The 22,302-nt window shown below is 47.5% G+C and overlaps 2 protein-coding genes and 1 long non-coding RNA gene across 3 annotated transcripts in view; 2 read left to right on the forward strand and 1 right to left on the reverse strand.

Moving 5' to 3' along the window:
• The first annotated feature begins 5,261 nt into the window (after positions 1 to 5,261).
• DLX5 (distal-less homeobox 5) lies at positions 5,262 to 9,955 on the forward strand. The gene is made up of 3 exons (XM_004045794.5): positions 5,262 to 5,824; positions 7,718 to 7,902; positions 9,022 to 9,955. Exons 1-3 carry the CDS (start codon positions 5,470 to 5,472, stop codon positions 9,349 to 9,351), a joined length of 870 nt encoding a protein of 289 aa, XP_004045842.1. The 5' UTR covers positions 5,262 to 5,469; the 3' UTR covers positions 9,352 to 9,955.
• Positions 9,956 to 18,056: 8,101 nt separating this feature from the next.
• LOC101153017 (uncharacterized) overlaps positions 18,057 to 22,302 on the forward strand; it is a 46,660-nt gene continuing 42,414 nt past the window's right edge. The window contains exon 1 of the long non-coding RNA XR_008681395.2: positions 18,057 to 18,250. This is a non-coding gene — a long non-coding RNA (uncharacterized lncRNA). The remainder of the gene's footprint in view (positions 18,251 to 22,302) is intronic.
• DLX6 (distal-less homeobox 6) overlaps positions 18,866 to 22,302 on the reverse strand; it is a 5,976-nt gene continuing 2,539 nt past the window's right edge. The window contains exons 3-4 of the mRNA XM_004045793.5: positions 22,243 to 22,302; positions 18,866 to 20,271 (exon numbers count right to left, since the gene is read on the reverse strand). The exon at positions 22,243 to 22,302 is cut by the window's right edge and continues 134 nt beyond it. Of these exons, the coding sequence (XP_004045841.2) occupies positions 20,020 to 20,271; positions 22,243 to 22,302 (312 nt within the window). The 3' untranslated portion in view covers positions 18,866 to 20,019. The remainder of the gene's footprint in view (positions 20,272 to 22,242) is intronic.

The following is a 22,302-nucleotide window of genomic DNA, read 5'->3' on the forward strand; positions in this document are numbered from 1 at the left end:
AAGACATATAATAATATAATCCCATTTACTTCCTAGTTAGATGAACTTGAAGTGTTTTCAGCTGTGGTATATTAAATTTGTCTCATAGAGAATAGATTTGAGTGGATACTTAAGGCGTTTTCCTAGCTAGTTATGTTTAAGTTAAATGAATAAACATATTTTAATGTCTTAATTATAAAAACAAAACGTGTAGAAGTCTATGATCTGCCCTATCATTGGGAAATAAACCAAAAATCTTATTAGGTTGGAATTAAGTGGAAAATAGTTTTTCCCTCTGGGGATTTTTAATTTATTCAGAATATTTATATAATTGCCTACTAGTGAATCCTTTGAGATTTACTTTGTTGGGGATGCTCTTTAACTCCAAACACATTTTTCTTGAGGGCAAGGGGATATTATAATTAATTTCAGCATGGGAGGAAACCTTTTTTCTATTTATCCTGTTACCCTTCACACCCACTTTCCCTCTTCTCTCTCCCTAGATAAACTCACTGTTGATTTAAATGGGCTCCTAAACATTTTAGCTTGGGCCTAGTTAGTTCAGCCTCATAAACACATGGGAAGAAGTTTGAACCTACATGGGGAATTAAATAGTTTTCCTAACTCAGATGAACCACCTCTGAATGCTAGATCCAAGTCAGTGTGCCTAGCCCTCTATTGGGAGACAAAGGCCATTCAGTTGCATTGCCAAAACCAGTGACCAACAACTTGTGCTATTTTTGAAAGCCTTTGCTACTTTTGCAATCATAACTCCTATCTTTTCATCCCACCCTAGTTCCAGGAAATGTGCTTTTTCTATACAAATATCAAATTGAATATTTCAGAGCTGTTACCTTAAGTTATTAAACGGCCTTAGTGCCCCAGCTCAAAGATAACTGCAGCTCCATTGTAATAAAATGATTACTCAGGTCTACCTCCACAAAATGTTTGACTTAACCAGTTTTGTTGTGTTTGAGATTTCTGGGATGAAAAGTGCTCTAAATGGATCATGATAAGAGTGAATTGCTCAGAGCATTTTTCACTGGACAGATAAAGAAAGATAATGGATAAAGCAGTGCAAATAAAAAGAAAAATAAACCTCACCCCCAAAACTGGACTTTTAAAGAATGAGTATTCTACTGATAAAGTCAAAGTGCTTTTTATACCAAGTGTGCCTATACAATGCTAGCATCATATTAAGGGGTCCTTTATTTACCTGAATTATGCACATCCAATTGATGTGTACAATGTTTTATATAAATGAAAGTTTCCATATTAAAAATACCTTAAATTCGTAAATTAAATATTTTCAACTGCACTGAATTTTCTGAGTTTCAAGCCCAAAAGAAAAGGTGTTCTACTGTTGGCACTTCTATGAGTAAACAGATCTCCAGATAGGCTACATGGAGAAAGTTGAGTAAATGCTGTTATTAAGATTTTCTGCTACCCCACCCCCTTCCGTGGCTCTCTCCCTGCAAACTCAGTGGCACTTATTTCAGCCCATAGTAGTGAATGACCGAAAGCTTCCCAAGCACCTCATCTAACTAAAGGAGGGCCTGCTTCTTCACAAATGTCTAGGAAAGGCGGCCGGGGGCGGTGGCTCACATCTGTAATGCTAGCCCTCTGGGAGGCCAAGTTGTGTGGATTCCTTGAGGTCAGGAGTTCGAGACCAGCCTAACCAATATGGCAAAACCCTGCCTCTACTAAAAGTACAAAAATTAGCCGGGCGTGGTGGCAGATGCCTGTAATCCCAGCTACTCAGGAGGCTGAGGCAAGAGAATCGCTTGAACCCGGGAGGCAGAGGTTGCAGTGAGCCAAGATCATGCCACTGCACTCCAGCCTGAGCAACAAAGCAAGACTCTGTCCAAACAACAACAACAACAACAACAACAACAACAACAACAACAACAATAATAATAAAAGGCTAGGAAAGGAGCATCATCCTTGATGCCTTCCAGTTACCCCAGGTGGGGACACTGAAGGAGCGCCTTACACCTAAGAATTGAGGGATAGGGCAGGGGGCACCAAGAAAAAGGTGACCCAGAAAAAGGTGAGCCGGTGGGAGGAGGAAGGAAAAGTATGAATGTACAAGAAGGAAAGGAAAGGGCATGGGAATTGAGAGAAAGATGTATTGGAAGTACAGAGAAAGAAAGCCACCTGGAAGTGAACTCTAACACTAAGGACCAGTCGGTGTCCGGCCAGTGACTGAGCTTGGGGTTTGCCATTTGAGCAATGTTGCTCGAGGACACTGGGTGGCGCTCGTGGTAAAGACTTGCACTTATCTTAGGGTTTTCCCCCCCGCTACTTCCCCTTCCCTCCCTTTGCGGATTTCAGCTACTAAAAGATGAAATTACTTACATTCTTCCTACGTGTCTCAGCGGGAAGCGCACTGCTGGAAGAGTTTGATGCCGTGGGGCTGTTTCTCCACGGCTGGATTTGTCGGTGGATTTTGAGAGGCAATAGCGTCCAGCCTGCTGGCCTTAGGACAAAGCTGGAGGCCCTAGTGTGAGAACTGCCTCACAACACCAGCAAAAGTTTGCTGCTCCGAGAGCCGGGATACTGGCCGGTGTATGTCCTGAGCGTGGGTCCGAAGCCGCAGACAGGCCCGCAGAGCAGCCGGCAGTGCACAGAGTTACAATGCCTATATTGTGAAATTAAATAAAACTGTATTGTGAACAGACTCTCCGCTGCTTTTAACTTAGTGCTTCCTCTCCCTCCCAGCTGCCTTTAAGGAAGGGGTGGAGTGGGGAGTGGGGTCAACCTAGAAAAGAGGAACAAAATCAAGAAAGTTGAGGCTCTGGACCTGTAGAGACACATCCAGATTTGGTCTCACCCAGAAGCAGAATGGCTCAAGTCCGCGTGAGGGCCAACGTTCTAACGCTTTAGGAACCGAAACAAAGAAGTTAAATTCTTCCCTCCCGGCCCACTCCTTTTTGTCTTTTATGAAATGTGGGAAACAATGTCCATTTTGACTGCGGAGTTTTGGGGGGGTGAAATTTAGCAAGGTCTAGAACTAATTTGACATTGTAACATTATTTTCAATCGGATCCCGAACTTCTAAATTTTGCCCCAATTCTGCAGCTTCCAATCCCATCCTGTTTAGAATCTGCCATCTCAGCAAGGTGTAATGGCATTGCTAGGAACACCCTGTTCAGTATAACCATGTGGTAACTCAAATCTCTATTTAACCAAAAGTGTCGAAGATAGGGGACCAGAGGAAGGGAGGCCTGGCTCCCTGCCCACTTGTCTTTCCCGGGAGGTGCTTTGAACTGTCCTTGGCATTGATCTGAGGAAGCGATTTCTGTAATTAAACGGCAGTGTGTATCAGGTGACTCGATGGGCGCCGATAACTTCTCCAGAGCAGAGCCCAGGACCGCAGACCCATGTTTCCCTCCTGTTCTTTAGCTCCTCACAGCCTACATCTAGACGGTTAACAGCCTGTCGGTAATCGACAGCGTCAAGTCAGGGCTGGCTGGCAGCTGCAGCTCTGTTTACCCCGAAGTCTATCTCAGAGAAGCCCGCGGCAGCCCAGGCCCAAAGCTCGTGACTCGGGCCAGTGGGAGAAGGAGAATGCTGCTGGGCTCCAGTCTCCCGGTGCTGAAGTTTCCCCCGAAAGGAAGTGCGACAATAGCTGTGTTTTTCTGGTGCAGTCCAGACCGCAAAGGCAGGGAGTTGGTGCACGCGCGGCAGCTCTGCTTTGGAGTTCCTGAGCGGGGCTGTATCTTGCTCTGAGTTCCAGACACCCTACCTCTACCCGTCGGCCTGTTTTAGGCCGAGTGGCTCCACACTCCAAGTAAGGCTAAACTAATACTAGACACAACTAACACTGACGATTTCTTCTTCGGTAGGAGGGAAATCGGAGGGGAGGCCAGATAACCCTAGATAGCCTGTGGAACTCCCAGATTGCCGGTCTTGGACCCCGTAAAGGAAGATGTAGGAAGGCCCCAATCAGGATCTAGTCCCCGGAGTTGCCTATTTGAGGGGAGTAACAATGGGGATTGGGAGAGACTTTTATGCTGAATTTCTAAACTCCCAGCTGAATCACGACTAGAACAAGGATAGCACCTCCTGAAGAGCAAAGTTTAGATCTCGTGTATCAACTGAATGATTCTTGAATCCTTTCTTCCCTTGCATACGAGCTAAGTAGGATGTCTTTGCAGCGGGAAATAAAGGGGAGAGGGTACAGAAATCCGGGTCTGGGAAATGGAGAGACTGGGCCACATTCATGGAGCCAGGAGGGGGAAATCAATGAGCATCATCTGACTTTGCAAAGGCTTTGATCCTTGTCTCCTTCCCCACTTCCGAGACTTTCCCATTCTTTCCTGGAGGTATGGCAGGTTATACATGGATCCATTCACCTTTGCGGGAGTCTTTGGCCACTGAACATAGTTAAAGAGCCTTTATTCCAATGTCTTGAAAATAGATGAAAATATTAAACAGAAGTGGAGCTGTTTGGCTCTTTTTGCAAGCCAGCAACGAGGATTTGGGCTTCCTTAAGTTATATGTGTTTAAGACAGTAATTTTTAAAAGTCATTATAAGGACTTTGGGCTGCAGGAACTCTCCCTGCCATTCACCGGCTTAATGGACATTGTGCGTTCTTGGGCATTCCTATCCAGCCCGCGTCCGGGAGATACTCATCTCCTGCAAAGGAAGGTGCCTCTTTCCCCAAAGAGCAAATTTTCAAAACATGTAAGTTGCAACTTGCTTCCCAACACTCCACTAAAAAACAAACAAACAAACAAACAAACAAAAAATGCTGTTTCCCTTCCTTCTTGCCTCCATCCCACATCCCCCCGCTCCCCACTCCCTGCACCTTGACTCCCTATTTCAGTATCAGTGTTTAATTCTACACTCGCCTTTGGTGCAGCCCACGGGGGCGGGGTAGTGGGAAGCAAGGAAAGATGGTCGCCCACCTCATTCCCAAAACGTGCACTTTTGAGGCTTCTGATTGGAACACATTGTCCCCAGACATCACAGAGCCTTGTGCTGTGGCTTCTGCGATGTCTTTGGAATTTATTAAAAACAGATAGACTAAGACCCCTCCCCACTCCACAACAAGCAAAAACACACACAAGCGCGCGGGCGCGCACACACACAAACACACACACCCCCTCCGTACCCCCCACCCCCTTTTTAAGCAATGCTTTGTTGTGCTAAAACTAGTTGGACGAGTTAGGGTGTTACTGCTGCTCCCGAGGCCCTGGCCAATAGAACCAGATCCACCCCGCTGTGCGTAAGCGCGCAATTAAGGATTTAACCAAGGCTGTGCTGCGCCTCAGCCAGCAGTCAGCCGGCCGGAGACAGAGACTTCACGACTCCCAGTCTCCTCCTCGCCGCGGCCGCCGCCTCCTCCTTCTCTCCTCCTCCTCTTCCTCCTCCTCCCTCGCTCCCACAGCCATGTCTGCTTAGACCAGAGCAGCCCCACAGCCAACTCGGGCAGCTGCCGCCGCCACAACAGCAAGGACAGCCGCTGCCACCGCCCGTGAGCGATGACAGGAGTGTTTGACAGAAGGGTCCCCAGCATCCGATCCGGCGACTTCCAAGCTCCGTTCCAGACGTCCGCAGCTATGCACCATCCGTCTCAGGAATCGCCAACTTTGCCCGAGTCTTCAGCTACCGATTCTGACTACTACAGCCCTACGGGGGGAGCCCCGCACGGCTACTGCTCTCCTACCTCGGCTTCCTATGGCAAAGCTCTCAACCCCTACCAGTATCAGTATCACGGCGTGAACGGCTCCGCCGGGAGCTACCCAGCCAAAGCTTATGCCGACTATAGCTACGCTAGCTCCTACCACCAGTACGGCGGCGCCTACAACCGCGTCCCAAGCGCCACCAACCAGCCAGGTACATGGACAGGGGGAAGGCTGGGCAGATACAGGGCGACTAGGACGCTGGGGGCGCGAGATGGGGTGGTAGATTGGGGGTCACAGCGGTTCACGGCAGTGGGGGCGCACGCGGCAGAAGGGAGTAGGACTCAGACCCTCCGACAAAGAGAGTTTCTCGGGCCAGCATTTTAGGGATTTTTAGTAGGAGAGCCCTGTGGAGGTTCGAACTAGCGTCTCCCCCCTCCGGCACCTTCCAAGGCCCTTCAGTCGCTGAATTCCCAGCTTGCCCGGCCAGGAAGCCGGCTAGGCTGGAAAGGGGATAGGGGTGGAGAGAAGAAAGAATCAAACAGCTCCTGGCGTTTGCGTAACAAAGAGAAGGTTAGTTGGGAATTTTGGTAAGCGTGCTGGGTTGGTGCGAGTGGGAATAGAAGGCTGCCTCAAAAACTCAGTCAGGATTAGTTTGAGAGCCGCCACAAGCTAGCACGGTGCGGGTGCCCTGAGCACGCTGGGTGGGGATGGGGGGTTAAGGAGTTGTAGCCAGCCAGAGAAGAGCGCGCCGAGAGTTTTGCGGTTTATCCAGGCATTTCCAAAAACAAAAAGCCACTTAAAGGTGGAGGAGGGTTGCTGAGGGGTCACGTTGTAGGATAGATTTTTTTTTCTGTCTCCATAGGCGCCCACAATTTGTCTTTCCGTCCTCCTTTTTCGTCCACTTTGAAACTTACTTAGAGAGTTTAAGAGGGTTAGTGAGCTTGGGCGGTAAGAGAAAGGCATGAGGCTCGGCGGAGAGGTTTTATTGGTAAGGTTTGATCTCTTCCCACCAGCACATTAATAATCCTGCTAATATTAGCATCCCCTACTCTGGCAGAATTGAGACCACAGCCCTCATCCTCCACACTTCTCCCTGGAACTTGACACACACACACACACACACACACACACACACACACACCCTGGAGAGGTTCTCCGTCAGTTCCAGAGGGGTGGTAGTTTTGAGGAAGGGGAGTTGTAGCCCCAGGGCACGTTTGTACAACACGCGTTTGGCAGTCCCTCCCCCTCCCGCCCAAACCCATACTCATGACAGTGAGAATCTCGTCCTGACCTGCCGCCCCTTTCCTACGAAAACACCCCACCACCGGTTCCCTCTCAGTGTGTGACTCTTGCTGAACTTTAAAAGAGAGCCCGGGGTTGAGGTGTCTTCGTTTCTTTCACTCTCTCTGTATTCCGTGCATAAGTGGAAGATTTTTTTTTTTTTTTTTGCCAAGAACATATTAAGTCTATTTGTAAAAGAAACCAGACACATCTGTGCCCTCGCAGATCTGCAGCGAGATTATGGGGGCTGCATAATCGACCCTCTGTCTGCCGCGGCCCCGACCGCTTGCTGCTGAAGTGAAGGAGCATAGTTTGCTTGTGGGTCTTTGAACTTTGGAGACCTCGGTTAGCGTCTTCCCTGCCCAAGCGTCTGGCTTCTGCGGGCGCCCGAACAGACGCCGACAGAAGCAGGGTCACGGCCCAGGGCCACCTCCTTGAAGCCTGGGGAGGGGCTGGTGTTCTTGAAGCCTGGGGAGGGGCGGAAACGCGGGGGAGCACAGGGTGGGCGTAAAAACAAGTCCGGGAGAAGAAGGAACGACCGCAAGAGCTGAATCCCAGATGCCAAGGAGAAAGCAGTGTTGTAGGAAGCGCTTTGCACAAACTATCTGAATGAACAGAGTAGGAATTAATCAGAGGCTATCCCGCTTTTCCATATTTGGGGTAGGAGCATATTTATCGCGGTCTTGAAAAGCAAAGGTGGTGGTGATATGAGCAAAGAATGAAGACTGAGTGGTAAGAAACTCTAGGACTCTATTTGAGGCCCTTCCGCAAAAGGGGCATTGTCTGGTGACAAGCTTTAACTGAGTCTGTTTTGATTATTTAGAGAAAGAAGTGGCCGAGCCCGAGGTGAGAATGGTGAATGGCAAACCAAAGAAAGTTCGTAAACCCAGGACTATTTATTCCAGCTTTCAGCTGGCCGCATTACAGAGAAGGTTTCAGAAGACTCAGTACCTCGCCTTGCCGGAACGCGCCGAGCTGGCCGCCTCGCTGGGATTGACACAAACACAGGTAAATACGCCGCTGCCATGTACTAGACCTGCCTGAGCTGCACGTCTGGTTGGGTCGCGCGGTTCAGTCTCGATGGGACTGGAGCTGTTTCGACAGTACCCGTGAGAAACTAACAGACCCAAAGACACCAGCCCCTATGCTTTTCCCTCGGTGAGTCAGGCCTTGAGACGGTGGGGATGGGATTCATCAGCGGTCTGGAGATACCTCCCACTAACCGCGCCCCCCGCCCCCACCCCGCAGCGGGCCTCCGGAGCTGTGGGGCCAATTTCGCGGGTTGAAAGCAAGCGGAGGGTTATTTCTAGGGCGGCCTAGGCAGCCCAGAGCAGCTATCTGGTTTTCTTAACAATGTAGAGCCTCCTCGGGGTGAGCAAGGCCTGGTGTTCTCGCGGTGGTCTCAGGCTAAGAAAAGGCTGAGAACGTCGCCTGGAGCGGAGAAACTGAAGGGTCGTGCCCTGAGCCTACGGGAGCTTCAGGCCACGGCCACCGAAGGGTCGCGAGGTTGGGGGCGCTATTGTACGTGGGAAGTCTTCCTGGATTGTCCCATTCCCTTTACTCCTCCAACCCAGCTGGGGCCTATGGAAGCATAAAGAATGTTCGAGTCGCCGCCAAGAGCTGCAGTCAGATTCTGGCCTCTCTGAGCTGCAGAGGGAGTGAAGGGAGTAGGACGGGAGGTTGGGAGCTCGCTCCTTTTTCTTACCACAGGCGGGCGTAGCCCGCCCCACGCCCCTTCCCCGCCGGGCTCGCGCGATTGTTTTGGAGACCTTCGCCGCGTTCCGCGCGTCCTGCGCAGGCTTACACGAGGCGCGCCGCCGCCGCGGACACTCGGGCGCACACCCGCCGCGCTGGCGTCCCCCACCCCCAGCCCAAACAAAAGACAAGCCTTGGGGTCGTGGCCTCGCTGGGCCGGGGCGCCCCGAGCCGGCCAGGGCGCCCTCTGGGGCCAGAGCTCCATGGTTTGCCTAAGGCATAGCTTCTTGGCGGTAGGCCGCAAGCGGCGGGGAGACGCCAGGCAGGGCTGGGCCGCCCAGAGGCCCGAAGATGCCTCCAGTCGCCGCCCCGGGGAAGGCGCGGGCGACCTCTGAGTGTCCCGGTAACGTGTGCCTTTGTTCCCCAACTCAGGTGAAAATCTGGTTTCAGAACAAAAGATCCAAGATCAAGAAGATCATGAAAAACGGGGAGATGCCCCCGGAGCACAGTCCCAGCTCCAGCGACCCAATGGCGTGTAACTCGCCGCAGTCTCCAGCGGTGTGGGAGCCCCAGGGCTCGTCCCGCTCGCTCAGCCACCACCCTCATGCCCACCCTCCGACCTCCAACCAGTCCCCAGCGTCCAGCTACCTGGAGAACTCTGCATCCTGGTACACAAGTGCAGCCAGCTCAATCAATTCCCACCTGCCGCCGCCGGGCTCCTTACAGCACCCGCTGGCGCTGGCCTCCGGGACACTCTATTAGATGGGCTGCTCTCTCTTACTCTCTTTTTTGGGACTACTGTGTTTTGCTGTTCTAGAAAATCATAAAGAAAGGAATTCATATGGGGAAGTTCGGAAAACTGAAAAAGATTCATGTGTAAAGCTTTTTTTTGCATGTAAGTTATTGCATTTCAAAAGATCTCCCCCTTTTTTTACAGAGGACTTTTTTTGCGCAACTGTGGACACTTTCAATGGTGCCTTGAAATCTATGACCTCAACTTTTCAAAAGACTTTTTTCAATGTTATTTTAGCCATGTAAATAAGTGTAGATAGAGGAATTAAACTGTATATTCTGGATAAATAAAATTATTTCGACCATGAAAAGCGGAATGTTTCTGAAAAATACTTCATTCTGCCCCTCTGATAACTGGCTAGTGAAGTTTTATTGAAGGCAACTAAAGAAGGACAAGCTCTGCAGAGATCCAACAAGGCAAAAAAGAAAACAAGTCGGGGGTCTATGCATGCAGACTGTATATGTATATATGTTCAATGCTATACTTTGTGTGTGTGTGTGCATATATATATATATGGCATGTTTATAGTACTGCCATATCTCATATAATTGTTTCAGGTAGAAAGTAATGCTGAAATAAAAATACATCCCTCTCACCCTGTATGTGAGTTAGAAGGCAACAGAAATCCTTCAATAACCCCTCTGAATTCTAAGCTCAAAGCAATTATCTTGGAGAAGCGCCCCCACCCATCAGCCTCTGTGTAGTGCCAGAGCAATTAGACAAATTACCCTTCAAAGGGAGTTTCCAGAGATGAGAAAATGAGAAGAAAAAGAAATCTAGCCTCACACCTATTACATTTTTTAAAAATCTAAAATGTTTGGAGCATGGCAAATGATAGAACCTTGGACTCTTTGGAGTATGATTATAAATGTATCGGCTCTTTTCGAGAGATGAAAACATTGCAGATATTGTGAAGAGGGAACTTCAGGGTTGGGGAAAGGAAGGAATGAAAGCATTGTGGCGCCGTGTTGATTTCATTTTGTGTGAGATAATACTCTTAATATTTCCCTTCCCGCCTTCCTTTTTTCAGGAAGGAGCTTCCTCTGTTTTGCTTTTACATAAAACAGTGGCAAAACAGGTTCTAAATGATGCAAAATAGAATCTGTTTACGAGGATTTCTCCTTTGGGAAGCCTTCTTTGGGACAGAGAAGAAGGACTTGCTGCAGCTGTGCCCTGTGTCCCTTCCTTCTTCTTGCACTCCTGCATGTAGATATCAACAGCATGATCAGAGCTACGCACTGCGCCTAAAGACCCAGGCCTGAATTGTAGGTGTCTTTCTGTCTGGCCGTCCTTCAGTGGGCCGGACTCTCTTTCCTTAGGATACGAAGGAAAATGTTGCGTTGGAAATTACAAGATGCATGTGAAATATTTTACAGCTAGGAAGTCAGCAGCAATAAATGTGACAAAAGAGCCTTCTTAAAGTGGGGGTAGATTAGAGCATAAAAAATTATATCCTGTCACTGAGGATTTCTCAGAAGGCTCTTCCAGGTTTGGGAGACTAGACCTGAAAAGGCACGCTATGTGCCTTGAGGGGAATTTACCTTACCTACATGTTTCTCTCTCTCTCTCTCGTCTCTCTCTCCTCTCTCTCTCTCATTTTCTCTGTCTCTCTGCCTGCCTCCTCCTCCTCTTCTCTCCCTACCTCCCTTCCACCTCCTTTATTTTTTTCGTTCTCTTCTCCTTTACTTTTTTTCTAGAAGAGTTACCAGGCCCGCCAGTGTGGAACAGCTTGCTTCTTGGAGGAATCAGTATTTTGACCGCTCTTTAGACATACCCCGCAGCCTGGCTCCGAGGCAGAACTACGCCCGGCAGCCTGGCCTGTGGACCCCTCCTCCGGCACCCCCAGCGGCCGCGACTCAATATTTCCGTCTCCCCAGTCCGCTCCAGCCGTACTTTCTCGGAAGGAGCACTGGGTGCGGGGAAGAGGGGGCAATAGGAAGGTTTGCGGGGGGCGGGGGGCGGGAAGCCAAAGGGTGCCCCATTTTGTTTTCTGCGCTCACAGAGAATAGGGGGATTGGGGAAGAGATGAAGATATCCACTTCCTGCTTTTCTTTCTTTGCTTGTAAGGATTTCGGGAGTTTCCATTACACCGAGAGCTAGCGCTTTATTTCTGGCGACTCCGACTGGGAGAAACCCGCGCCCGCGGTGTGCCAGCGCCTGGCTTTCCCCTGCGCGGACGCCTCTCCCTGCCAAGGGGTGCGTGTTTGGGAAGGTTGGGGGTGAGGGCGCACCCACTGCACACCTCCAATATTTCTCACCTACTGGCTGCCTGTGAGTGGCAAGAATGTGCTTGGAACATACTGTTTTCCTTTGTGCACACAAAGAGGGCAGATATTTTTCCAGCTGTCCCTATCATCTCCCCAGCCCCATTACTGGTGGAAAAGAAGGGGGATCCCTTCCTCATCCCTATTCACCGGGCGCGGCCGAGCTGAGGGAAGGGAGGGTTCGGATTCTTCTAGAGAAAGAGGGAAGCTCTTTTTAAATGACCACTCCTCCACCCTAGCTTTGAGGCTGCTTGTCGTTAAGATCACTAAAGCCTCATTGCGAGGTGGCCCAGACCAACGCCGCGCGGACACAGACTTGGTTTCAGGATTCCTTCCCTTGTGCCAACCTCACTTCTTCCACTCGCAAAGCCCTCTTCTCTCGTGCGGTTTTTATTTTTTAGCTTGGTCTGGGAGCCGTGGACAAAAATATTCTGGTAAACCAGTCTGCAGCGGGCTTTCCCTGGCCCCATGGGGATTCTCTCAGGGGAATTTAACTCCCTGCCGTCCCGAACCCAAGGATGTAAAAATAACAGATCTTCAGCAAAGTCTAAAAATATCTATGTGATGTTTCTCTCCCTTGCCCTCCCTTCCACCTTCTCTTCCTCTCCATTGTTTTTCCTACGTCGAATATAAACGTGCTCCACTCCCCAGCATATTCCCGGACCAGCCGGCCCCACTCTTGACATCGCACTGGGTGACCCCTCTGCCTGCCCCTTCCGGTTTCCACTTGCCTAGCTCTCAGTATAGTGCTCCCAAGACGAATCATGTCCTTTCTAAGATTAATGCTCTTTTCAGTGGGCGTCTTCATACTCCCCACCCCTTACTTACAACACCTCACCCCCACCTTCAGAGCTCCTCACAAACCCCAGGAAGGCTGGGGCATGCGGTCAGGGCCAGCGCGATTCCTCGGTGCCCAGACCACCTCCTGGGCCCTCCTGTAAGAGATCAGATAAATTGGCCTTTGTTTGAGGCTCGGGTTGAGCTAGGCGGATTTCTGCCCTTTTTCCCCCCTTTTTCCTGGCGGCCACCTCCTTGTGGGACAAGAGGCGGCCTGGGGATCCGAGAGAAGCCGCATTCCTGTGGGTGCCAGGCGGCTCCAGTGCTGAGCCACAGGGCCTGAGACACACACACAGAGGAACCCGCAGACCTCGCTGCCCTTGATCTCGCTCGCTCGCTCTCCCTCCCGTCGGGGCACCCACCCGGGAGCCTGTCCACTCACACTCGGATCCACCCAGGGCACGGCCTCAGGCCCGAGAGCGTTGATCCGCACAAAGACACAAATGCACACAACCCCCTCCGGTGACACAGGCCAGGCCAGGATCTCCCCGCCCATGTCAATCTCCTCTCTCCCGCCCCTTATCCCACAATCCCAGACGCGTCGGCTGGCCTCCTCTGGTTCCTTTGATCCCACCGGACGCCCCACGGCTCGCGGCGTCCTGGCCGCGCCGTCCTGGGAGTCACCCACAGCGCGCCAAAGCCAGGCTGCGCTCACCTCCTCCCAGCGCACCCTATAGCTCACTCCAGCCTTGACACCGCTCAGTCTCCTGAGCTCTCCAGCCCGAAGAGCCTGGGATGCCTGCTGGAACACTGCCCCCACATCCTCCTTCTTAGCGCTTCCTTGTATTCTGGGAGAGGGACCTTTAGGCTACCCAACCGCCCCTCCTCTCCGCCCCATCCCTGCAACCCCTTGGATCGCGCGCCTCCCAATGGTCACTGGGATCTTGCCAACCTAGAGCTCTCTAGCCCTCCCGGAGGCACACCCAGAGGGCAGACGCCCTCGGGCACCTCTGGGAAGCTCGCCACGCCGGCGGATCCGCCTGCGGTCACCCAGCTCCTCCACCCTTAAGCACCCCCTCCCACAGTAGCCGGTGGAGGCTCCCGCCGCTCCAGAGCTTGGGGAGGGGGCGCTGCGGCTTGCTCTCGGCCTCGGCTCGCGCTCCCAGGTTGCCCGCGGTCTTTGCACACAGTGCTTGGTTTTTTTCAACCTCAGCCCAGTCGCAGCGAACTCTGGGCCTTAAAAATAGCCCAAATAGCGGTGGCACATGTGGGATTGGTTAAATATTTTCTACGCAGCCCTGTCTCTTCCCCCCACCCCGCCAACCCCTAGCGTTTTCTGTTGCATCTGACAGGCTTTAGATTCCTCAGGGCAGAAAGTATACATTGTATCTATTGCGTGTGTGTGTGTGTGTGTGTGTGTGTGTGTGTGTGTGTGTTTGGGGTGGGGAGCCTTTCCTTTCAATCATCCAAGGCTGCCGGCTGTAATGTTAATAACCTGTTTTATAGGTCGGGCTCTAACCGTGAAGATAGGAACTGAGGGAATTTACATGAACCTCTCTTTAAAGCAGATGAGAGTCCTGTTTTGCATCAATTAAATGTTCCTGCTCTTTTGTTCACTTGGACTTCTTATTTGCTTCTGATTTATGGGATCCGAAGGAGTCTCTTTGCCAAAAGCACATGTATTATTGAGTCTGTTCCACATCCTAAACCAAGATTTATATAAAACCGTGAAATACCACACATTACGACCTTTCACCACAGGAAGGAAAAAAAATGGCTTTATAACATCATTCTACACACATACCCTCCCTCTCTCCTAGCTTCGGTAAGGATTCTCTGTGGGATCTTCACCATGCAGTCTAGTGTATTTTTTTTTTTTAAGAAGTGGGTGAGGGTGAAGGGTGGTAAACAGTTCCCAAGCTATGATTTATTTTAAAGGCTTTTTTTTTCTTCTCTCGCTAACCAAGAAGACAGAAACCTGCCAATGGAAGCTTATTGTCATCCAGGACTATTTCTGCCACTTGCCATTTGCAAGGTCAGGGAAGAGGGGCGGAGGAAGAGCAGGATATGGACTCAACTTTCATCTATAAACAGGGGTCACTAAACAGGGGACATTTCATTATTGCCCTTAAATTCACAAGAGCTAGGAAACCTGCTTGCCATCCTGCAGGGTGGCCCTGGTTGGGCAGCTCCCGGGTCTGTGAAGTGGTGGGAGGAGGGAGAGTCGACACACATTGGCCCAGAGGCTAGAAAAGATGCCTAGGAAATTCTCTGTATTCATGGTGGGAAAATTGAGCTCCTGGGGATAAATGGGCTTTAGGTATCTTTGACTAGGAGGTCCCCACCAGGAACCAGAACTAGACTCCAGAACCCTCCACCAGGGCAGGGTTCATCCTCCTGGAAGAAACAGCTTGAACCCCTAGAGCTCTTTGACTCTGGGACCAGCATAGTCCCCCAGCCTGTCTCCAGCCTCTCTTGCTCTAACTCTCCCTCTCTTGCTCTAACTCCCTCCTTCTTTGGTCCTCCTATATTTTAATAAGATTGACCTTGCTCATTTTAGCACATTGGTGACAGGTAGCAAAAGAAGCAGCTGGACTGGTTTATATGGGGGGGGGGAATGTTAATTAATAAAAGTTAATGATAGGATTAAAACCAATAGCCAGCCAAGCCAACTGGAGAAGACAGCTTCCCAGCCGGCTATATTTAATTAGCAGCAATTAATACGTTTTCTGCTAATATCCTTTAGGATTCTATGACTTAGTTCCTGCTGAAAGAGAATGAAGACAGAGGGCAGAAACACAAGTGCCCAAGGGCATTTTGCTTGGATAACAAGAGAGACAGCAAATTCATTTAAGAAAATGTTCATAAACAAGTGACAGGAACACTCTCAGGCGATTTTGTGGAAACAATGGTGAAACTGACAAATGTTCTTTGCTTTGGGGGAGGGACACCTTTTTAAAACAGGAAAATGTTTCTGGAGAGAGAAGGGGGAAAAAAAGACAAGGGGTTGGAAAAAAGAAAGAAAAAGAAAAATTATTTTAGACTCCAGACAAGCAGCAGATGCAGCAGCCCTTGCAAACACATCAGCCCTGCACTATTGAAGATTTGGACATGAAATGCTTCAGACCACTGATTTGCTATTTTCTTAATTCTCGCTCTTCTTTTTCCATATGAATCAAACAGTCTTTTGTCCTTCAGGGTTTGATTTGATCGCTACTGTTCACATTTCACTTTTGTATTTTCCTCTTCCTATACCATTACTCATTGAGTGCCCTGTGAAATTACAATCGTACATTTTCAGCTCAGCAACCCATTTGCAGTGCAAAAATAGGGTCTAAATAATGGCTGAATTAGCCCTACTGGACAGTTTCAGATGTAACACTCTGTAATAATTATATTGCAGGCTGGATTAGGATGCTATTATCATAATCTGGACGTTTACAATTATCTGTAATTTGCAAAGATGCGCCAGGTCTTGATTACAGCAGTTTTTTTTTTTTTGTACCACGCTAACCATCACTAAACAGTGACAGTAATAACAGCTAATTTTGCTGGCAATATAAGAGGTGCTGGGGTGTGCAAACAATTTCACACCTGGATGTGCTCACTCAACCAAGAATATAGAGAAAGAGCTTCTGCCCTGAGACTCAGAAAAATATTCTCCTGTGCTTCGGTTCAGTATAGATTTCTAAACCCTGATCATTGCTTAAGAGATATTCACTGAGGGTAAGTTTTTATTTCTTGCATACTTGAAGGAACAGTTCTTGTTTCTCTTCTCACACTTTCCAAGATACATGTTGCCGTTGTAATTTATCATGGGCTACAACTTTGCTTTATAGATTTCTCTATGCTGACCTTTTATCCCCTTTAACAGTAAAAAGGGTTGTTATTCTGTTGAGTGAAAGGATTCGAGTGAGAATGGGATCCTTAAGTATTCGATTTGTCTTTCTTGTTTTCTATGTTGTTGATGTATTTGGTGCAGCTTGTGACTGGAGCCTCCGAAAAGTACCATGTTTCTATAAGGTGTGGAGAGACTCGGCTGGAGATTCCAAGCTAAAATCTATTTGAAAATTATTATTCACAGCTAATCCTAGGTAAATCCAGAGAGGTCTTTACACGTGGCCATGATTTTAGATTTTGAGGCGACAAGATATCAAACGGAGCTCGCGACGGGGCTCCTTTAGAACCACAGGTATGGGGACATTTGCAAAGGCAGGTGTAGTCTAATGAATCTCTGGACGGTGAAGCCCCTTCGACATCTTTCCTCCACTTGGGGGAAGGTTTCCGGAATAACTGGCCTCTGAACCCCTTCAAGGCTGCTTTTCAGGGTCTTTGCCTCAAGCTGGTGTGTTGGGGCGGTGGGGGTGGGGGGAGGCTATGCGGATCTTGGAGTTACTGCCCGCCGAGCACAAACGCTGCGACCTTGGGGTTGGAGGGGCATGATTGGCTGAGACGCAGAACCGAGCTAGGGAGCTAGAAAACCCAGATTTAGGGACGCACCAAGGAAGTCTCCAGCAAGAAGCGGTGCTGTTCTATCTATAGATGACTCTGTTTCCTGACCGTGTAGACATTGTAAGCAACTAGAGATGTTAAGTGCCTGAGAAATCTTTGGCTTTCCATTCCAGTGCAAAAAGGCCTTTCTCCGGCGGCAGAAACCTTTTGACTAAGTTGTGTCAAAAGATAATGAGATGTTTATTGGTGCCAAAGAGAAATCGTTCTCTTCATCCCCTCCCTCCTCTACCCCACCCCCAGCTATTGTTCTCTCTCTCCCCCACTTTATCTCTTTTTAAATAGGAAATACGGTCAGAACTAGGCTCCACAGCTCGAACTCTGCAACCTCCGGAGAAGTTCGAACGTGGGGAGGCGTAGTAGGCACCACCACTGGGCGATGCCTTTCGCCCACGCCCCTCCTACCAATCCCTCCCTCGGGAATCCGCTTACCATAGGGTCAATACATTCTAAAGAGTGAAAATATTAACCCTTAAGGTTCAGAGGATCCAGAGAAAGCCCAGTTCCAAGGGCAGTCTGGGGTGGGGGGGACTACTTGGCAGAATTTCTTGTTTAATTAAACTCCTGTTAAGAGATAAAGAGATAGATACAAATGCATCATGACAACACCTCGAATATGTCAACATGCATTTGCCGGGTTTCAGAATGTTATGCACTCACAGTGGTTTGGCATGTATCTGGTGAATTTTTTAAAAGAAAAATTAGTGTTGGTTTCGATGTATGGTAGCATTCTCCCTAACATAATTTGAATAATTCAGCAAAGCCCCACTACCAGCTGTACTTCTGCAGCCTCTTCCATTCTTTTCAGCATTATAATTTTGGTTAATTTTCAATTTTAGGTCCTACGTCTCTGCAATTTGTGTATGAATAACAGAATAATTTCCCTCTTTTGTTTCGCCTTTCCTGTTCCTGAATCTAAATAAAGATGGCTTTTTAGTATTAAAAGTGGAAGAAAATTACAGGTAATTATCTTTGACGGTAAAAACGCTGTAATCAGCGGGCTACATGAAAAATTACTCTAATTATGGCTGCATTTAAGAGAATGGAAAAAAACCTTCTTGTGGATAAAAACCTTAAATTGTCCCCAATGTCTGCTTCAAATTGGATGGCACTGCAGCTGGAGGCTTTGTTCAGAATTGATCCTGGGGAGCTACGAACCCAAAGTTTCACAGTAGGAAGGGGGAAAAAAGAAAAGAAAACATTTTTCCTAATGTAACAATGCGAATGCTAGAAAATGACAAGACTGATCGGTTTTAAACCATTCTGAAGACTGACTGAGCGTGGAAGTTGCTCAACAAAAAAAGGAACGGGTATATTGGTAAGTAGTCTTTGCTTTGTGTCTAATTATAGTGACTGTCCTTTTGCACGACTGTATGTCGCTGTCATTATATGGAGCACTCTGAGTATCTCTATTGACTTCTGATAAATGGCTCAGTGGTTTCAAGGTTCATAATTTGAAGGATGCCCAGGTCTGTAGCCATTAATTCTCGCAGTATGAGGCTTCCTGCTTGTATGACGAAAGGACTTTTCATTTTCATTATTTCTGTGCTTTCCCCAAGATCGGAAGGATGTATTTCATCCAGGATAGTGCATTTTCCTACCTAGCTAGCTGGCAATGGGTTTTAAACATTAAGTAGGCATAATTGTGCACTCTACTCTCTATTTTTTTCTTTCCTATATTTTAAAAAACTGCATCCAAGCAAAGACAAATATGGCTGTATTATTTTGGCTGGGAAAAGGGAAAGGAGAATACTCAGTTTCAGCACTAGAAACTACTGTGATGTCTAGAAGTTAACTTGAGGATAGGTCATTCTAATGTTTAAAACATAGATAAATGTGTAGAAATTACAATAAAAATGTAATATGTAAAGAAAGTTGAAAGAACATCCATGGTTAAAGTACCTAAGACAAAGGCTAGTGTGCAAACTGACATCTTTGCAGGCACTTGATGTTCATATATATACATATGACTTCCCATATTAGGAAATAGGAATTTTTTTAAGGGTGATAGAAAATTTAATGGGGGGAAGGGAAGTGAGGGAGGAGGGAGGAAAGAGAGGGACAGAGACACACAGAGAAATATACAAGACACTCAGCGTTTTGTGGCTTTTACTCCATATATGAAAGAAGACAAAAACATACAAAGTATATGTACAACTAAAATTCAACAATATATACAGAAATGTTTCTTGATATAAACGTCCCTATTAGCTTTGTGAATGCCACCAATTCACCTAGTAAAGGTGTCAAAGCAATAGAATGGTGATTTTGATTGTTTCCTCCGTCTTTTCTGATTCCAGTTCAGGGTTTGGGGGGGTGGGGTGGGGAAAGAGTGGTTTTTGTTTTGTTTTTTTAATCAACCATCATTCCTGGTCATTGCATTTTGATAAAACATGCAGCATTCCCTTTGTAGCAATGTTCTCATCTTACAGCCACTTTTTCCTTTTTCTTTAGAGAAGGGCTGTTATGTGAGGAATTTTCTTTTTCTCGTCAGTCTGGGAATGGTAAATAAAAATGCAGGAGTCCAAAATGCTTCTCTTTCACCATGTAATGTCTTAAACTCATTAAACAAGTAAAAACGCTGCCATGTTTGTGCAGATTCTTCTGGTTGGGGGAAAATCTGTTTTTAAAAAAAGTCATTTTGATGGATACTCCCAAAGAGAAGAAGAGACTCAGAGCCTGGATCCCAAGGGGTAAGAGAAAATATCCTTACAGTAAGGGGTTTCAGGAGTGCTGGCATAGAAACCAGTTTCTCTCTCACACATGCTCTTTCTCTCTCTCTGAGATGCAAGATCAATTACTGACGTTGCTCAAGAGAGAAGGTAAATGAGAAAAAAGGTGAAAAGGCAAAAAGAAAAGAAAGGTAGAAAGGAAAAGGAAAGAAAGAAGGAATGGAGGAAAGGAAGAAGTAAAAAGAAAGGAGAGGGAGAGAGAGAGAGAGGGAGAGAGAATGAGCCTAGTCGGCTTCTCGCCACACTTATGAGCTCTCCTAAGCCTGCTCCTTTGGCTCCTTTTCGCAGATACAAGCAGGTCCCGGATCCTCTTTTCCTTGTTCAGACGTTTCCCTAGGGTGTTCCCTTGGGCAACTCACATCATCTGTGGTCTCTGCATCGTGTCCTGGTGTGGAGAGGAGTACCAGTGAGAATAGCCAGGCATGTAGCTGTTGGGGGGCATACTGACACCCTTGGCCGAGGCAGAAACGTCCCAGACTGGAGGCAGCGCTGGCGAGCGTGGCGACAGGGCCGCCGAGCCCTGGAGGGGGTCGCTCTCATGAGGATTACTGCCCTGCTTCAGCAGTTTCTTAAACTTAGAGCGTTTGTTCTGAAACCATATCTTCACCTACAAGAAATGCAGCAATCATTAGGCCCATAAACATCAAACCAGTGCGTCTAACGTCACTCAGGGATTTAGAAGCAATATTAAAAAAGCAAAAAAACAAAAAACAAAAAACAAAAAACAGCCACCGCCAACGCCTACAAGCCAAGTCCCCGCCTCCTTCCACCTCTTTCTAGCCTCTTACAGTCCCACTTCCTACAACGTACTAGGTATCTTGCCTGGATACCTAAAGTTATTGTAATTCTAGAATTGCGTGCTAGCGTAGGTTTAAAACAACAGTATAAATAAGAAAAAGCTGAATGAGATGACCAGGTCCAAAGCCTAAAGGATTTTTAAAAGCAGCCCTTTCAAATCAAAGCCATTCAATTGAATGCACCTCCTCTGAAAGTCTTGTCATTTTACATAAAATTTAGTAATGTAAATTTAGTCTATGTAAAATGACTATTTTACACAGTCATTTTCTCCCTGTACATGCGTAGAGATACCCAAAAGCTGTTATCTCTATACAGGTACAAGGAGCAAATGACTGAAGAAATTAAAGCCTGTACATTTATAACTAAATGCCTTGAATATATCTATGCATATATTGCATATGCCATAGATTATACATGAAGCATCTTTCTCCAGACATAAATATATCCCCATAACCTTGCAGGGATTAAGGACTACAGCTCCTTCATTCCCTATTTTGTATGTTGCCTAATCAAACTGTGGTCAAGGATCATCACATGATTGTTAGTATAGTAACTAAAAGTCAAAGGGCTTCTGAAAATTAAACGTGAATCGGGAATCTGGGATGGGAGCATATCTAGGCCAACATTTCAGATCTACTTTATTTGAAGAAGGAAATTTTATGGTGCAGCTTCCTTTACCTTTAAAATTCCCTAGCCATAAGAATCTACTTTTTCAAGATGCATACAAGTCACTGAATAGCCGGAATCCCTTCATATCAAACCCCAAATATTATGAATAGCAATATGGAAAGAGAAAACAGGCTAAATTGAAAAAGAGCTTAAGGAACAACTGTCTTAAGTCAACACACAATCAGTCTGCAGCAACAGTCTCATAAAACCTGAGGTCCCCTTGCTGAAGATTACCTACATCAGATGAGGCCTACTTACTCCATGTAGGTAAATTAATCAACAAAAACTGCAGGTGATTGCAGCCTGGCTTTTTGACCAGGGTCCTAATATACTCACCTAAGCTCCTTCTTGTGAAATCTGAAATGCCTTCTATGGCTTTCAAATTAGTAGGATGGGAGAACTTCAGTAACTGTACTTAACTGTGGCTTCACCTGTTACAATTTTGGTAACATTTCTCTTTGATCTCCAACTCTACCACTGCACCCAAGTCCTGTGCTCCAGGGAGGCAGCTCAGACCACATCAGCCTGTCACCCAGATGACTTAACCACCGTGCTTAGGGAAATCTTCAGAAAAACCCACCTTGACACTCCTAGGATAAATAGATTGCACTTTGGAGCCTTTACTAAACCTCATTGGAACCTATGCCTACTTTGTTTTTTCTTAGTTCATTTCACAAGTTTTCTTTCTGTGTCAATGAGTTGAAAACCTTATTAGTTCCCAGGGCCTACAAAAGGATCCTTAAAAAAGTTGAACCTTATTCTGCCTCCTGGCTTGTACACCTTTTTCTCCTAAATGTTTGTTCTCTTTCATGTTGTTCTGCTCTGGAATAACACTCAATTGAATTATGAGTTTGGTCACAAAAGGATTCTAGGCTGGGGTGGGGTCGCCGAGGGTTGGGAGGATGTGCAAATCCAATCCAGTATTCAATACCAGGTCATTCACTCCAAACTGTGTTGTCCCAGGAAAGTGCATAACTGGAGCAAAAGGCATTTGTCATTAAGCTCCTTCCATCCTTGGTTGACTAGGCCAACAATTCCTCCTGATGTGCTCCCTGCCCGATCTGCAAGCGGTACCAGCATTTCAGGGATACTTGGGCTTCTCGGGAATTACCTGTGTTTGTGTCAGTCCTAAGGAAGCTGCCAGTTCGGCTCTCTCTGGAAGGGCCAGATA

This window comes from Gorilla gorilla, chromosome 6 (genome assembly GCF_029281585.2).
Source record: "Gorilla gorilla gorilla isolate KB3781 chromosome 6, NHGRI_mGorGor1-v2.1_pri, whole genome shotgun sequence".
NCBI lineage: Eukaryota > Metazoa > Chordata > Mammalia > Primates > Hominidae > Gorilla > Gorilla gorilla.

Coding starts and splice junctions, on each gene's coding strand:
- DLX5 (XM_004045794.5), top strand. CDS start 5,470: ATGACAGGAGTGTTTGACAGAAGGGTCCCCAGCATCCGATCCGGCGAC. Junction 5,825..7,717: donor AAGCGCCACCAACCAGCCAG/GTACATGGACAG, acceptor TTGATTATTTAG/AGAAAGAAGTGGCCGAGCCC. Junction 7,903..9,021: donor TGGGATTGACACAAACACAG/GTAAATACGCCG, acceptor TCCCCAACTCAG/GTGAAAATCTGGTTTCAGAA.